General features: G+C 42.7%; 1 protein-coding gene across 1 annotated transcript in view; it reads left to right on the top strand.

Annotated features, from left to right (window-relative positions):
* Window positions 1-15,279, top strand: part of LOC310779951 (uncharacterized protein) — a 46,827-nt gene extending 31,548 nt beyond the window's left edge. Inside the window, exons 13-18 of the mRNA XM_083640476.1 lie at window positions 8,735-8,773; window positions 8,985-9,125; window positions 10,327-10,499; window positions 10,726-10,749; window positions 11,877-12,075; window positions 13,522-15,279. Coding sequence (XP_083496602.1) covers window positions 8,735-8,773; window positions 8,985-9,125; window positions 10,327-10,499; window positions 10,726-10,749; window positions 11,877-12,075; window positions 13,522-13,989 — 1,044 coding nt within the window. The 3' untranslated portion in view covers window positions 13,990-15,279. The remainder of the gene's footprint in view (window positions 1-8,734; window positions 8,774-8,984; window positions 9,126-10,326; window positions 10,500-10,725; window positions 10,750-11,876; window positions 12,076-13,521) is intronic.
* The last annotated feature ends 3,155 nt before the right edge of the window (window positions 15,280-18,434 follow it).

Genomic DNA, 18,434 nt, shown 5'->3' with positions numbered 1-18,434 from the left:
TTGTTAGGTTAGTTAACAGACTGAAGCTGCTTCCACATTGGTCACAGGAGTATGGCTTCTCTCCAGTGTGAATGCGTTGATGTGTTGTTAGGTTAGTTAACCGACTGAAGCTGCTTCCACATTGGTCACAGGAGTAGGGCTTCTCTCCAGTGTGAATGCGTCGATGTGTTGTTAGGTTAGCTAACTGACTGAAGCTCCTCCCACACTGGTCACAGGAGTATGGCTTCTCTCCAGTGTGAATGCGTTGATGTCTTGTTAGGTGACTTGGTTGACTGAAGGATTTCCCACACTGCAGACAGCGGTGGTGTTTTGGTCTGTTGGTGTTTCTCTGTTTCATAGAGAAAGATTTAATGAATATAACGTCATTACTATCTCTTACAAAGTATTTTATGATATGAAAGCATTTGCTAACAGACATAACATAAATATTGTTGTATGTACTGTGTAACGTATCAGACTATCGCACATCATACAATAAATGGCATCATATTTTATTTCATCCAGACTTGGACAACAGCAGCAGCTTTGCGTTGTAAAATATCTAATCATAAATGTATGAATAACCAAGCCAACAGGCTAATGTTACCAAAATCAGGGAGGGAGAGAGAATAATTGACCATCATGTTGTTGTTGACATCAATCAATCAATCAGTTTAATACATGTCCCAGAAGGACACTTTGGTTCACATCAGGCAGTAGTGGATATTACAACATCATTACTAGTTTGAGAGTAGTACGGTAATAAAGGCACACTTCAGAATTGTAATACATTATTACTAGTTTGAAAAAGTAATAAAGGCACACTTCAATATTATACAATACATATACATTTGTTGCAATATGTACAGATTCCAAAAGACCATCTGCTGCCCTCAGCCGGGTCGCCACGTGCGCAGCGCCACCGCGGCGCATACAGTACACTAGGGATGAAACGATAACGGGTTTTAATGATAACCGTGATAAAATTCCTGACGATAACCGTACCGTTTCAAATTTTCATTATCATTAAAACCGCGTCACTGTGATTACAGTGCTTTGAAAAGCATGATAAATACTGTCCATCATCAACCGAAGTTGGCAACCGTCTCCCATATGCAGACGTGCAACCTTGGAGAAATTATTTCAGTGATCAGTCCTTTTTGGGTCTGTGTTTTCAATACAAAAGTAGTAATAGTACTTTTTGAACATTTTGAGCAAATTTTAACAATACCGTGATAATACTGATAACCGTGATAATGTTGGTCACTATAATTGTGATATCAAATTTTCATATTGTTTCATCTCTACAGTACACTGTACTGTACTTTAAGTTTCACAAAAAATGCAAACATTTCATAGTCAGTCGTGCACATTTCATCCAAACCCCCCACCCCCACGCCATTGTGCGACGATGCCCAAAACTATATATACTGTGCCAAACTCACAATAAAGTTCAAATTTCAGAGTTTTTTTACCGCTTGCTTTTTTATTTACAGGATTTACTTGTACTTTTACTTTCAATACTTTTAAAGTACATTTAATATAAGAAAAATACTTTTGATACTTAACTACAGAAAATATCAGCTACTTTAAGACTTTTACTCAAGTAATATTTTAATGGGTGACTTTGACTTTTATCAAAGTCATTTTCTGGTCAACTATCTGTACTTTTACTCAAGTATGGTTTTCGAGTACTTTATACACCACTGACTGTGTGTGTATATATACTGTGTGTGTGTATATATATATATATATATATATATATATATATATATATATATATATATATATATATATACACACACACACTGTATATGAAGGGAGTGATCACCAATTGGCTTTTCTACAGAGATATTTAAGGCCATTTTAATGGCCGCTGTGCAGCCTTCAAATCAAATAGTTTGTCCACTAAACAAGGCTTTAATGAGGACCTAGATTTTATTTTTTACCTAGTTTTTTTGTTTTTTGTATTTTTTTGTATGTTATGTTTTTTTGGTTTGTGAACATCTTCCTGGTTTAAATCCATTACCATTGTTGTTTATTCATGTTGTTGTTTCATAGTCAGCTTCTGTTTAATATTATGGCCCAAAACCATTGTTTTGTCTGTATAGGATTCACCTTTTATGTGACCTTTGATGTATTGTAGGCCAAAATGTCGCCATCTGTTGGAGTTTGTATATCTCTACACCCTCTCTCGGCAACAGCACCTAAGTGGCAGTTTTCTATTGGCTTAACACCACTACATAAGGGCCGGTGTGGCATGACATCTGTTTGAATTCCTGACGAAGGCTTGATGCCGAAATGCGTCGAAGTTGTTTTTTAAAGTCCAATATGACATTGCCATGCAAATAAAGGCATTTTAACCTTTAAAAAAAGAGAGTGCCTTTGGAGTTTTTTGTATTTCTTCAGCCTATATGAATATAACCGGTTGATTTTACCAACAGATTCAAATTTTCTCACCTCTTCTGAAGAATTCATCTTTCTCTCTTGCTCTCCCCCTCTACCGGATCTCTTCCTGCCAATCAGCTCTGACATAATCAAACAGAGACCATCGGTAAGACAGGGAACACAATAATGATCATAATACCGTAATATAATAATAATAATAATAATACCCTTTATTTATAGCACCTTTCACACAAAGTACATAACACATAAAAAAAAGAGCAGAGAATTTGAACAACCGTTGAAAAGTAGCCTAACCAAAGCTGTGAAGTAAATGTAGTGGAGTAGAAAGTACAATATGTCCCTCTGAAATGTAGTGGCGTGTTAGTAGAAATGGTTTAACATTAAGAGGTGAACGTTAGGCTCAGTTCAGCAGCTGCAGAGGAATGAGTCAGGGAGAGGCAGGAGGAAGCCAGCCCTAACGGACTTATTTCCTGTGTTGAAATAGACTACAGGCCTGTTCAAGTTCAACTGTAGACAATCATCACCACACCCTGACTGTGTTTTGAAAGTGTGACTTCAATCTAGATGATAAATGATCTCAGACTTCTGACTGGCATCCACTCTACACTACAGCATGTCCGGCAAGAACACGACGAGACGATGTACACTACGTCAGCGAACCACGATTTACCGTCGTCTTCTCTTTCCGTTACAAGTACTACTGTAGGCCTATTGTTACATTATGTAAGAACAAGTCGATAAAATACAAGATTTAAACTGATGTCACAATACAGATGCAAACGACCTTGGCATTAGCAACATAAATGAACTCTTATTACATAATATGATTGCAATTGATCTGACTTACATTTAGCCGTCCGCACAGATGACTCTTAACGTAGAAGTGACGAAGCAAATGGAGCAGGCACACCACTACTACTACTACATGTACTTCTTCTTTTGGCTTCCCGGCAGACCGGAAGCCTTGTGGCACATTGCTGCCCGTCACGGGTCAGGAATATATTGCTGTTCACAGCGTTGTTTCTATTCCCACAGCAGTGATCCTGTGGCGGTGATGAGTTGAAGCAGTGCTTTCAACAGTCCTTGCCTGATTCTCAGTGGGATTCAGCAGCTCTTCATTGAGACAGTCTTTGTGCCCACAGGCTTAACACAGCAGGCTTAACACAGCAGGCTTAACACAGCAGCATACAGCCTTTCTCTTTCTTGCTTGTAACCGTGGCATTGCATTAGTACGGGGGGTGGGCAAACTGTGGCCTGCGGGCCAACTGCAGCCCGTTGCCTGTTTTTAAGTGGCCCGCTGTGAATTTTAAAAACACAATGCAATATGGCCTGTTACAACATAGTACAATAGTAGCTTCCCGTTGTTACAACTATCAAAGGTGCATACAACAACAAGCGCTCCTCTACAGTGACATCAGAGGCCTGTTAACCCACGAAGCAAGATTAGTGGCTTAGCGAGGTCACTTCAGGTTTAACCCTAGGTTTGCCGTACCACAAAGTTAACTTCTTACCGAGATAGATCACCGAGGATAAGATCAAAACCCATGAAAGACCCACCTGCTTACCAATCAGCTCTCTGGAAACAGCGAGTTGCCATTCATATGGTCCCCATATGAAAAAATACATTGCATTAAAAATTAAAAATAAATCCATATTCCTGTTGAATTAAGCGAGGACTGAAGTCTTGCACTTGTTGCAGGCTACATTTAAATTAAGCCCTACTTACCACTTTGGAATATGTTTTTATATATTCATTTTTGTGCTCTCAAGTAGGCTAGATACACCGATCGATTGCAGCTGAAATATCACTAAACCGGCGTAAAAAGGTTACATAAACGTCTCCAAAGCGCACGGTGCCGTGTGCGGAGCTGAGGCTGACGTTGGGTTGGACATGGTCATACATGCCAGAATAGCCTACTACGTCTAAGCAATTTAATATGGGATCGCCTGCACAGGGATGATTCATATCTAGGCTACTCCTGCATTTTGCAGCTGCAACTGTGTTGCTTTTGGCCTGTATGTGATTGAACTTCATATTTCCAGCATAGTCCTTGTATGAAATATGGAGATATGCGACTCTGCTGTCAATAGCCTATATGTGACCACAAAATAGGCTATTTTTTATAAATGAAATCTATGCCCGCACATACCGTGCCGCTTCATTTCAGCAACCTTTTTTAATTTGATTATCATAATTTTTTTATTGATAGCCTATTAGTCTATAGGAATTATTCCATCAGTGCAACCAAACACATCATGAGATCATTATTATTCATTGAGCCTAAATGGTCTAAATACGCCTACGGATTTTGGAAATTTAGATTACTTTTTTAGATTACTTCCACTCGCAAAAAAGACATGCAGGTTTTATTGAGTTTACTGAGAGGGTGAATTGAGCTGCTGTAGATACGTGGAGGCAGAAACCGCTCTTCAAAGAAATAACTGATGTGAATAAAAGCGGTAACTTTAGACAGGGAACAGACTAATAATATCCAACGCGGATTTTGATTCTGACATACATAGTAAAGCTTCACGATTTGCGCTTTGAATGAATGAGGAAATAGGCATGTAAAACCTAGAGCAGTCCATATTGCATTGTGATTGGCTAGTTGTTAAAACCACGGCTCTTTTGGGGGCACAAGCTCGGCATTTTCATGTGCATGCGCTCTCAACTTGATTAGAAAAACCTGGATCCACTTAACGAGTTGAGAACTACATTTGTGGTATGACTTAACTAGAATCTAGCTCAGTGCTGACCAATTTGGGGCCCGCGGGCCAAGTTTGGCCCGCTCTCTGTTTGTTTTGGCCCGCTCTCTGTTTGTTTTGGCCCGCCACGGATTTGGGAGGGATTTTTTTTATCCCATTTTTTATCCCCCATTAGTGCTAACTTAATTTATTTCTCCTGGTTGCTGCTCCACCCTCTGCCGATCTGGGGAGAGCCGAAACTGGCTCCATGCTTCCTCTGAGACATGGGCAGTTAGCCAGCCGCTTCTTTTCACCTGACAGGGGAAGCTTCACTGGTAGGACATAGCACGTGGGAGGATCACGCTATTCCAACCAGTTCCCCTCCCTCTGAACAGGCACCCTTAACACGTTCACTGCCATTGACGAGTTATCTCGGCTTACAGAATCCGACGGTTCACTGCCAAGGACGAGTTATCTCGGCTTAAATTTTTTTTTTTTTTTTTTGACGGTGGGACGTGGATCAACGCTCCCCACGTCTCCTATAAAAATATTGGAGTCAGCGAACGTGTACAACCCATTCCACGGACCCACTAAGTGGCGACAGTGCTCTCCACACTAGGAAACGCAGAGCCAAAACTGTAGGGTAACGCGCGAGGAAACCATTCTCTACTGTAAAATGGATTGGCGAAAACGCTTTCATCGCGCATTATCGCGCTGGGAGCTGGCGGTGGGGGATTCCAAAAATAGACTGGGTGGAAAACACTTTGAAACACGCAGCATAAAGCCTAGAATCGCACAAAGCTTCATCAAAGCTCTCAAACCCAAGAAACAAGTGAGCCCTATCCACACTCGCTGCCAGGGAGGGAGGCTGCTCAAACTCGCAGCAGCAGCAGCAGAACACTCGCTTGTGACAAACGCTGCGGAGGAGAACGCCCACGGAGGGAGGAGTTGGAAGCAGAGGGGGGTTTCCTGCTGTTATGGAGGAAATTACTGTTCAAAACTATTGTTTAGATGTCTGACGTCTTACTGATGCCAAAAATGAATGGTTAAAGTGACTGTTCTATCGAATTTCACAAAAAGCCGTTTATCTCAGAATAAATTTCCAGACGCTGAAACCATGCTGTATTCAACTGCTAATGCTTACATAACTACTAACTCTACAAACTAACTCTTTTAGACAGAGAAAGCACACATTCTATTAGTTCTTTTGAGATATTGTGTGTTCACAAAATCTTAGCAGAAAAGAATCCTCGGGTCTTGAAAGATGAGCCAGAATCCTCAAAAAAAACCTCTGGCAGAACCTACCTACAGTAAAAAAAAAAGGCTGGCAGTGAATGTGTTAACGACCAGAGGAGGAACCACATTAGCAACCAGGATATTGCATGTTTTTGGCAAATTGTCATGGCAAATTGTTTACAAAAGATGGACAATAAAGCTGATTTTCAAAGTACCGTGAAGTCAAATTTCTCTCTTGATTACAAAGGTGGAAAATACAACTGTTTTTACCGGGGTGTTCCCTCTTCAACATCAGAAAGATCCGCCCTTTTTTAACCTCAGAAGCAACCCAAATTTTAGTTCAGGCCATGGTTTTATCTCATCTTGATTATTGTAATGTTCTTTTATCCGGTCTCCCCTCCTCTGCCATCCAACTCCTTCAACTCATCCAAAATTCTGCTGCCCGCCTTGTATTCAACCAACCCAAATTCTCCCACGTCATCCCTCTCCTCCATGACCTCCACTGGCTCCCCATCCTGTCACGTATCAAATTCAAAACCCTTGTCCTCACTTACAGAGCTGTCCACTCAACTGCCCCCCCAATACCTTCAACCCTTGGTCACGTTCCCACCGCTCCCTCCGCCCCTCCACTAGCCCCTCCCACCGCTCCCTCCGCCCCTCCACTAGCCCCTCCCTCCGCTCCCTCCGCCCCTCCACTAGCGCAAGCCATCTCGCCCCCCCCCCCCCCCCCCCCTTGCTTCGCGGGCTCAAGGGCGCTCTCAAGCTCGTCTTTTTTCCTGTCTCGCCCCCAAATGGTGGAACGAGCTCCCCCCCTTGGTCAGGACATCAGAATCTCTCCCCATCTTCCGCAATCGGCTAAAAACTCATCTCTTTTCTCTCCATTTTACCCCCCCCCCTAACCTTACTTCTCCATCTCCCTTACATGCTGACTGACCTTCAACTGTCTGTTTATTTTTTGGTTCTTTATTTTATTTATCTTTTTCATTATCTCTGCTTTCCACTATGTATGTTACATGATCTATGCTTGTTATTTTCTGTATGTACGTCGCTTTGGAGAAAGGCGTCTGCCAAATGAAATAAAGTAAAGTAAAGTACTGATTAAATGTTTAAGCCCCCCACAAATGCAGATGTTTTTTTAAATATATATAACCAATTGCAAATTATTACAATTACCAAACAGATCAAAAGTAGATTATTATATTGAAATGTTATTTTAGATTTAGAATGTTAATTTTCTATAAAACACAATACATTTTAATGTAATTCCACAATGTTTATTTTTGGCCCTCCACCCAGATTGAGTTTTGGCCCTTCATGGGAAAGAATTTGGGCACCCCTGATCTAGCTAGATGGCAATTCTCTGGTTAAGCCAAACCAGATCAAGGGACAGATCCTGGATCTGCTTATCCAGAAAATATGTTTTGCAAAACCCGTCCTGTCACAGCCGGAGAACGACTTAAGATGCGCTAACTATTTGACTGCCTTCTGAATATCTGTCTGGTTGTTTTTCAGTACGCACAGTGCTGCACTAGGATTCGGGTTGTCCGTACATCCGTCCGATGTTCGTTAACACGATATCTGAGGAACGCCCTGACGGAATTTCATCAAATTTGCTTCAAACGTCGACTTGGACTCAAGGATGAACTGATTACATTTTGGTGGTCAAAGTTCAAGATCACTGTGACCTCACGAACGCCATTCCCAAGATCGTTAACGCGATATCTCAGGAATGCCTTGACGGATTTTCTTCCAATTTGGCTCAAACGTCGACTTGCACGCAAGGATGAACTGATTAGATGTTGGTGATCAAAGGTCAAGGTCACTGTGACCTCTCGAACACCATTTTCTGGTTCAGATTCCTGCAAGTCAGAAATTACGTTCGATCTAAGATTCATACCTTTGAAGCGCTCCCAAATGAACATGCTTTTTTCGATGCTGAACCCTCCTCACTCCAAGCAACTCATCTCTAGATTTGTGTGTCTGTTTGACAACTGCACCATGGCCTCTACCGAGAGGATTAGAGAGGCATGGCAGGAGGAACTTGGCACTGATTTATCTGACATTACATGGGAAAGGAGTCTGTTGGTTGTACAACTCTGCTCACATTCACACACCGACGGCGTCTACAGCCACGCAAGGCGCTAACTGCTCGTCGGGAGCAGTTAGGGGTTCAGTGTCTTGCTCAAGGACACTTCGACACACTACCGGGATGAGCCAGCCTTGAACCGGGAACCTTCCGATTCCCAGGCGTCAGCTCTACCTTCTGAGCTAACACCCAGGGTGTTCTCTTTTGGCCCCAGACTACTTCCAATGAGCCAACAATTATTTCCATGATCAATTTATGTACTGATTAATTGTGTTTTTGTTAATTGATTTCTCTGTCAAAAGTAAAAAAAAATACTAATTACTTGTGATCTTTTCACAGGAAAGGATGTACGTAAACCTGATGAAATGGAGCAACATTGTGAGTCTGTTTTTATTAAAGCAGCTTTAAAATTTAATTTATGATGATGATTATTTTTTATTTTATTTTAATTTTATGATAATCAGCATGGGAACTGAAATAGTATTAAATGATGATACATCATGAATACTCTGGCAGTCCTGAGTGAAAGACGCTGTCTTTGGACGCCTGGCCCTTAATACCAAATCTTCTTGTTCTTGTTTGGTTTCAGCCTCTTGTAAATCTGGACACGCTGAATGAGAGGCTGCTGACTGTGGAGATTGCGCAGCCTGACATGGACCTCATCAGATACCTGATATGCAGGGTGTCGAGCATCGCTGCTATCCACAACTGCCTGCCGCTCGCCAACCGGGTACAAACACACCTCCGTTTTCAGACATGAACCTGAATGTTCTGATGTCTTACTTCACATCGGACGTGCAACTACAGGAAAACTGCCCCAGAGAGAAATATACATTGATGATTAAAGTTACTTAAAAAAGAATATGCACGTGCAATGCAGTCATAAAAGAAAATCACATGACTGCAAAAAATCACGAGGATGTAAATGAAAATTTAATCTGTGCCTTAACACAGACCCAGTAGCACACTTCTTCAGCGTGTAAGGGCAATTACATACAGGTGATGCACAGGTGCCTCTAATTATAGATCTCTCTACCGGCACTCTCAGGGTAGACCAGCAGAGTTGTTGTGTTTGTTGTTGTGCTTCAGTAATATAATGAGGAGATTTGTTTGTTTTCTATGAATGTTTTGTGTTTTCTATGAATGTTGTGCTTCAGTCATAATGTACCTGCATTGACTTTGCTGACTCCCTCTGCTGGTCTACCCTGATAGTGCCCCGGTAGAGAGACCTATAATTAGAGGCACCTGTGCATCACCTGTATGTAGTAGGCTGAGGCTTGAAACGTCCATTGTGTGGCAATAAATCTTTAAACTTGGAGTGCCTGTCCTTTTTCGTTTTTTGAATTATATCTAACAGTGGAAATAAACGCGACGACAGCCAGTCGGTCTGCAGTGTTTTGGCTTAAACGTGGAAGTAAACGCCCAGTTCCTGCCGCATATCATTGTTTGAGTGAAGAGAGTGAAAACGGTGCCAAAATGAAACTAGTGAGCTCACTGTTGTCCGTATCCATAGACTGTAGTAAGTCACCGAAGTTAAGTTAAGTTAACTTAAGTTAAGCTTGGGCATATTCATCATCTGTCGGCAAGAAGTCGCAGGTCAAACCATCAGGCCAGTGAGTGTTAAAATATTCAAAGAGAAGCGCTCAAAAACAAGGGAAATACTACATTAATATAGCTCTAGCGAGGAGCTCAGTCCAAAGACATCGGCACCGCTCAACTCGGACATAATACTCTTCAAAATGGAAGCGTTATCAAATTATATATCGTGATAAATATCGATATTGATCAATATGTCAACAAATCTCGTGGTATTATTTTTTGCCATATCGCCCAGCCCTATGGAATTCTTTCCTTTTCTAGTAAACGTCCTCTCTCTCTCTCTTTCTCTCTCTCTAACTCACTCTTTCTCCCTCTCTTCCTACCTCCCACAGGTGTGCTTTGAGATGGCTGACTTGGAGGGTGTAGAGGATATCGTGTTGGAGGGGGTGATTAATCAAAGCCAAAGCTACATACTCTCCACTGAGAAACTGCAAAAAATGCGCTACATACACGACACAGTCTACACTGAGAAACTGCGAAAAAAGCTCCAACTTCGGGACTATCGGTATGTGTGTGTGTGTCACTGAGATATATACAGTACAGTAAATGGTGTGTGTGTGTGTGTGTGTGTGTGTGTGTAAGAAACAGAGAGAGTAGAGAGAAAGACAAGAGGGAGGGAGGGATAAGCTGTTGAAATTGTTCTCCCTGTGTTTTGAGCAATAAATGCATGGATATCAACCAGTTGAATAACGCTGTCCTCCCCCCCCCCCCCCCCCCCTTTTCATCCCCAGGGGTTTGTTTGGAAGATTTGTCAGGTGAGTTTGTCCTATCCAGCACGGGCTTCATACCAAAGCTCTATATATTTGGGCTACACAAATATGTATCCATTATTGTTGATCAATATCACAATAGTCTAGTTTCCTCAGAATGTGACTATGTTTTTTTTAATGTAATTTCCAGTCATGTAGGATGCCTGCCGTAGCCTGGTAAACCAGCCCGTCACGTGAACTCACATTTCATTTGGTTCTCCGTGACGGTCTGGCCCCGACGCCAGTGGGGAGGGGGTTTAGCAGAAGCTGCAGAGCGGAAGAGCCAATCAGCGACTCCGCTGTGATTGACAGCGCAAGTTGGCCAATCAGGAACGCCACTAGCACTGCACTAACAAAACAGTAATGGCCGCCTCCTTGCCTGATCGTCTCGAGGAGTCATGTCAGCGTTTGTCTAGTTTAAACAGCCATAAAGTGCAGTTATTGCAGAAATAGACTCAATAACAACAATTACCAACAGTTACCTGGTAGTCACCGGGTAATTACCCAGTAAATACTTCTAATTACCAGGTCATTACCTGCTAGTTACCGGGTAAATGCCTGGTAATTACCGGACTGTAAAAGGAAGGGTTACCCAACAATTAAACAAGTACAGGAGTATCGCCGCAACCGCAGAGTTTCTCGGCGGAAAATATGTTTTTGCCATTCTCCCGAGTGGATTTGGGTTTGATTGGATCCGACGCTGATTGGCTGAAGGAGTTGTCTGTCAAGGCAACTACGCCCGCCCATGCTCCTGCTGCTAAACCCCCCCCATGGCGTCGGGGCCAGACCGTCACGGAGAACCAAATGAAATGTGAGTTCACGTGACGGGCTGGTTTACCAGGCTATGCCTGCAGTGGTTGAAGCTTGCAAAGTGAAAAGAAACCAACCAAAAGATGTACTGCCAGAACATGACGTTCATAATTGTGTTTATTAGTACTTGTGATAACACTAGGAAAATAAACTGGATTATCCCTGGGGGAAAAGATGTTCCATTGATTTCCACCAGTATCGTTTACCATTTACAACTATACTACTTATGTAAGCAGCAGTCTTTGGTCCTGGTAAAACCTCACTACTGTGCTGTAGTCAAGCCTCTCCGCCCACTAGCGATTCCTGTGCACGTCTCATTTCAGGGCGAGGGACCTGGAAAGCTTTTGCAGGGAAAAAGAGACGAAGAGTCCACTAGGAAAGGTTGAGCCACCGTCAAGCGAGATCCGTAGAAGCAGTCGTATCAGAAGCCAAAACCCAAAGAAGTCGCAACAGAGAGAGGTGACCACACACAATCTCTCAGCAGGGAAGAAGGTGGCGAGTAAATCAGAAGAACAGGCTAAGGTATGTATGTGTGAAATTTGACAATAACCAGTAACCAATAACTAACTAACTCTCTCTCTCTCTCTCTCTCTCTCTCTCTCTCTCCAACACAAAGATAGTTTAACATCTCTTTTTCTCTCTGTCTCTCTTTCTTTCTTTCTTTGAAGCAAAAGTGTGCAGGTGAAACAGCCAATGTCTGTCCATGAAGGGGCATGTGAATGTTTCCAATAGGAACACACTGAACTTATACAATGTTAGGATGTCTTTAACACATTCACTGCCAACAACGTGTAAACACGTTTTCAGAATCCAGCTGTTGACTGCCAACAACGTGTAAACACGTTTTTGGCATCGATTTTTTTTTTTTAACGGGGGGTTGTGCATCTAACCCTTTTACATATCTTATATAAGTATTGGACGTGTACAACGTGTACAACCCATTCCATCGACCCACTAAGTGGCGACAAGGAAGTAGGAAGGCAAGCAAAAAGCAGTGTGATCCATTTCCCTTCTCATGAAAATGGATTGGCGGAGGCGCTTTCGTTTTCGCGTTGATTGCTGGCGGTGCGGGATTGCAAACTTGCATCGTGGATTGCGGATGGAGCACACTTTGAGGCACGCAGCGTAAATATGACCAGAGTCGCAGGGGCTTCATCGGAGCTCTCGGCCAGGGCTCCGGGAGGCGGGCGAGTCCAGCTGGGCTTCCTCGGGGAGCGGCCACGCAGACAGGCACAGCCAGGCACAGCCGCACAGCGGCAGCGGGGCAGTGAGACCGGTGACAAGCTTGTGGTGCAGCAGGCGATTTTGCCTTGCAAAATAGCACCAAATTGGAAACAGCCATAAAAGGCTTTTAGAATGGGATTTTCAACCCATTCTTTTTTGTTTCTTTTTCGCTCTAATTTAGAGTAATTTAATTTCTATTCAGAAATTTATTTGAGAGGTCGAGAGTATGAGAAAGTGCATTTGCAAAGGTAGGAAAGTGCTTGTGACATGGCGCTGCAGCCAAAAAGAACGCCCACAGGAGGGAGGAGTTGAGCAGAGGGAAGTTTACTGCTGTTATGGAGGAAATTACTGTTCAAAACTATTGTTTAGGTCTTACTGATGCCAAAAATGAATGGTTAAAGTGACAGTTCTATCGAATTTCACAAAAAGCCGTTTATCTCTGAATATTTTTTCTGACGCTAAAACCATGCTGTATTCAACTGCTAATGCTTACATAACTACTAACTCTACAAACTAACTCTTTTAGACAGAGAAAGTACACATTCTATTAGTACTTTTGAGATATTGTATGTTCACAAAGTCCAAGCTGAAACGAATCCTCGGCTCTTGTAAAATGAGCCAGAATCCTCAAAAAACGGCTTGGCAGAAGCTACCTACAGCAAAAAAAAACGGCTGGCAGTCAATGTGTTAATGGATAAATATTCTGATAATACAGTATCCTCTGTTTTCCCCCCCTCCGTCCAGAGTCAGAGTTTTGCGAGGGACGATCTTACAGACTACACCTCCTATGCAGACGGCTTCGAATTCGGCCTCGACTTCGAGGCTGACAATGAAGTTGGTGATGGCGATGCCGACGCGAGCCTTCCGGTGTCACCACCCCCCTCCGGCCATCCTGGCTCAGACGAGATCACTTCCTCATTGAAACAATCCTCCACGTCCGAACGAGCAGAGCAAAGCTCCAGTTCTTCATCCGCTGCCAAACCGAGCTCAAAGGAATCCTCAAAAGACTCTGCAAAGAACTCTACACCTTCCTCATCCTCCTCTTTCCTGGATGAAGTCAAATCGAGCCCAACCTCGTTGAAAGGCGCCCCATCCAGGCCCGTAGCTACCATTGAGGACACCGAGGTCATGACCCCCCCGGTATTTTCCACCAAAAAAAAGAAAAAGAAAAAAAAGAAAAACAAAAACAAAATTTGTTTTTATCGTTTTTAGAAAAATAGCCCCGGCCCCCAGATCTATTCATCTGTCATTGATTTTTTAATGTGACAGTTGATCAGAAATGCAACAATTTGCTTCCTCTCTGTGTGCTATAGAAGGAAGAGGGATAACTCACAACATTCAGATTTTGCATTAAAGGATGGGTTTTCCGTGGGGAATATGAATATATATTAAATCTCACGCCCCTAAGGTTTTCGAATCTGTTTACATTTTTGAAATTGGATATTCACTGCCATGCCTATCAAGCATCTATCACATTATTACGCGTTTTGCGTCAGAGCGACACCCCCCGCCTTGCGGAAGTCGTGCACCTATGAACTACAACTGTTGTTGGCCATGGTCCCGCCTCTAGAGGTCCTCCACGCCCCTTCAGAGGCCTTGACAAAAACAAAAAGGCAGCCATCTTTTTCAACCGCCTAGCCTGCTGTAGCTAATATTAGCTTCCCATAGTTCCTTGCAAAGAGACCATATCTCGGGAACGGAAGCACTAATAGACACGGGACTGGCGGCATTGGAAAGATCGTCAAATTTTACATCTAGTAGTAGGTGGGTTGAAGTAACGAAATCAACGCTGAGCAATGTACCCGTTTTTACACATTTTTACAGAAAATAGTTACAACATCAGATGCGCGTAACTCCTACGAAAATGCCTTAAAATGCATGAAAAAAAAATTATGAAGACATCTCCCGACATATATACTACCGTTTACATTTGGTGCAATTTGGAGGCAATTTTATTTTCGATTTATTTCTTCTTCTTTGTATCTTTTATTGTCGAAGCCTTCTTCTTCTTCTTCTTTGAGTTTTATGGCGGTTGGCAAACATATATGTGCATTACCGCCACCTACTGGAGTTTGATATCAGCCAAATGCCTGAGGGGTGGGCATGAAAACGAAGGCCACGCGAGCCCAGTGCATTGTGGGAAATGTAGTATTTCGAGTCCCCGCACCCGCACCTCCCCCCCACCCCCCCCCCCACACACACAGTGGATTTCGGTTGATATCTCTGTGAGTAAACCACCAATTTCAAAAATTTCAACGGATTCCAAAACCTTAGGGGCGTGAGATTTAATATATATTCATATTCCCCACGGAAAACCCATCCTTTAAGGCTAGATTGGGGCTAGACTTTGGGGACAGTTCTATTGAAGTGAATGGGTAAGTAACTCTCCTGTTTGTGTAGATGGGCCATTGTATTTAGTTGAGCAGTATTCTGCCATGTGACCTGTATGCAGTATATCAATTATATTATATGGGGAGACATTTATTTTTTGTATCATTTTAAAGCAACAGCACAGTAAAGACGATATTAATCTAACATGATGTCTGTAGTTCTTTATAGATCTAGCCTCTTAATTTTGCTCTCAAAGTGCACCAGATTGAAGCATTTTACTTTAAAATGGACAAAACTTTCGATCAATTTGATGGGATGGGAGATGCATCTGACCATGTTTTAGCAGTTTAACCACCATGACTGAGGCACAAAAGAAATATGAGGCTGTCAAAGCAACAGCATTTGAACAGCACTACATAGGAAAACATGATGTTTTCCAAAAAAATTCTGTTTGAGAGAGCCCAGTAATTAAGTACCGTGGAGCCTGCATTTGATTGATTGATTGATTGATTGATTGATTTAGCGGGCGGTAGCAGGCGTCATCACGTGGCTGCGGGCGGTCAGTGACACACACGTTGCAGGAGAAGGCGGTAATGGTCAGAAATCCAGCGGGAGCGGGCAGGAGTGGGATGAATAAATATGCCACCTCTCTCTCACACACACACACACACACACACACCTTCTGTTCTCCCATCCTTCCAGAAACATTTCCAGAAGCTTCGAAAAGTCTGGCCACAGATTCATCAAGAGGTCCCGTTCCACGCTCCGCCTCTGATCGAGTCTGACGCCACCACTTTTCCCCCTCTCTTTTTTGAGTTGAAAATGTGAGGGGATTCATCTTTGAATTGGGCAATCTTTTTAGTTGTTTGTGGGGTTTTCGTGTCTATTTTGCACATTTGAGAACTCTGATTACTTTTTCAGTTACTATCCTAAAGGAAATCTAGCTGGCTGGTCAATTTTGAATTTTGGGATTCACCCTACCTAGTTCTCTGTTACTGTCCTAATGGACTTACGGTATATCACCTAATCTTTATTCGGTTTGCATTCAGTTGTCAATTGTTCTCGCCAGGTGCAGTTTCTTTAGACCAGACCAATATGATGAGTTCAGTTGTGTTCTTGAAAACATAATTTCATTAAGTCTTGCGTTGTATGACGTGATCTGTAATCAATGTAAGATTAATACATTTTAGTTTTATTTATAATTGTCTTGTTGATCGATGGATGGATGGATGGATAGATGGATAAACAGGCAGTCATGGGATGTGAAAGGGGAAGTCCTCCTGTGTGGCAATATATCGTATGCTGCCACTTTGCTCATAGACCTGCTGTACAGTGTCCATTCTTTATAGACGATGCACTCCATGAACAGCTTTTCTCCATTTACCGTAGATACTGAGAAGAACATTCTCAATGTGATGAAACAGTTATACGGAAACATAATTTTAATCGCATAGCTTCATTTAAATGTTTAGTTTATTTTTTTCACGTGCAAACAAACCCCTTTTCAATGTCTTTTAAAAACATTAATTTTTTCAAACATCGTGAAGAATAAAAGGAAGTCTTATTTTCGCTAGTGGACCGGACAGTAAGTCTTATTCGCTTGTGGAATGGTGCTTGGTTGCTGCTAGAATGGATCGGCCAGAGGGACCTAAGCCCGACTGACCCTAGCCCCAACAATCCCCATACCTAAACCTCGACCATGGTGCTTCTGCAGTGTTAGCAAAAATGTAATTTCCGCAACACCTAAAGCAGTAGCTTGGTGTTGCTGTAGAGACAAATTGAAGGCGAATGAACCTAATTATAATTGTAAAAATCAAATAAACATTCCAGATTAAAATCTTAATGACTATATTGTGCAATTTTGTTTAACTGTTTATATGTACAGTATTACAGATTATGATGGTTATTAGAGGTTGATTCTTATTTATTTATGGGGGGTCAAAAGTGAGCGACCATGGTTGCAGAAACACTAATGTACCAATCTGAGAGAATGGCTCCTCCGTCTGGCAGACTGGTGCAAACACACCTCTTCAGGCTGCTCAGTTTATTTCAACTTGATGTCACGGCAGCGGCTCTTTGTTTCAGGTTGTCGGGTTATTTGATGCTGTTTACTGATTGAAATGTGAAAGTTCATTCATCCATTTCTGAGGACTTATTAGCTTTACAGGGTTCCCCGCGGTCATGGAAGTCTGGAAAAATCGTGGAGTTTCAAAATCTCATTTTGCATGCCTGGAAAAGTCATGGAATTGGACAAATCCTTGAAAGTTTTGGAAAAGGCATGGACATTTTTGGAGCCTGGTAAACCATACTGATCAGTGATCACGTGAACTCACATTCTGTTTTCTTCTCCACAATGTGGAACCCTTTTTTTTTTTTTTTTATTATTACATGGGAATTATATTGTGGATCATTGCAAAGTCATGGAAAGGTTTTGAAATGTTATCTATGAAAATCAGTGGCGTAGGGTAGTCACGAGTGCCGTGACGAGCCCGGGGCCCCAGTGCAAGCAGTTTTGACGGGCCCTAGTACACGCTAGTTACGAATTAGGGCCTACATACACGCAAGCGATGCACACACACACACCATTAGGCATAGGCTATGTAGCCTATATATTTTATCAACATGTTGGATTTCACAGTTGCACGGTGGCTCAGTGGTAGAGCTGTCGCCTCGCAGTCAGAAGGTCCTGAGTTCGATTCTCGCCTGGGACACTGCGGGCGCTGTGGTTGTCTTCCCCCCATATCTTCAGTGCCTACTGCCCAGGTGGGGTATCTCGTCGTAAGGGCCCTTCTGTCTGTGTGGAGTTTGCATGTTCTCCCCGTGCTCCCCCAGGGGGGTTCCTCCATATATAACCCCCCCCCCCCCATTAAAAACATGCAGAAGATCAGATCGTCATCGTCATCCGACCAGTGACGACAACATCCGAAGTCGGTCCCCGGGCGCTGTACGAGAAAGCGACCACTGCTCCTGGCCTGCCCCCCGGAGGAAAGGACAAAGCCAGGATGGGTTAAATGCAGAGGACAAATTTCACTGGCCACCGTCAGCATGTGTGTGTTTGTGGCCCTCCGTGCATGTGTTGATGTGTAACCGTGTGACAATAAAGACGGGCTTGTCAGTCTGAAATCATGTTTTTTTTTTTTTTTGAACGAGTTACTTAATCCAGTGGTATTCAAAGTGGGAGGGGGGCTCCAAACAGTTTCAGGGGAGGCTCAGTGAATGGAAGTGAAAAGATATTCCAGTAGTTATTACATGAGTTATCAAAAGGAGATCACAGGAGACTCCCAGAATCAGGAACAAATAAATGCCTTCAGACAGACCTTTTGAAC

Source organism: Poromitra crassiceps (genome assembly GCF_964638095.1).
Source record: "Poromitra crassiceps genome assembly, chromosome: 7".
NCBI lineage: Eukaryota > Metazoa > Chordata > Actinopteri > Beryciformes > Melamphaidae > Poromitra > Poromitra crassiceps.
The sequence above is the reverse complement of the archived record's forward strand: the minus strand, read 5'-3'. Positions and strand labels throughout refer to the sequence as shown.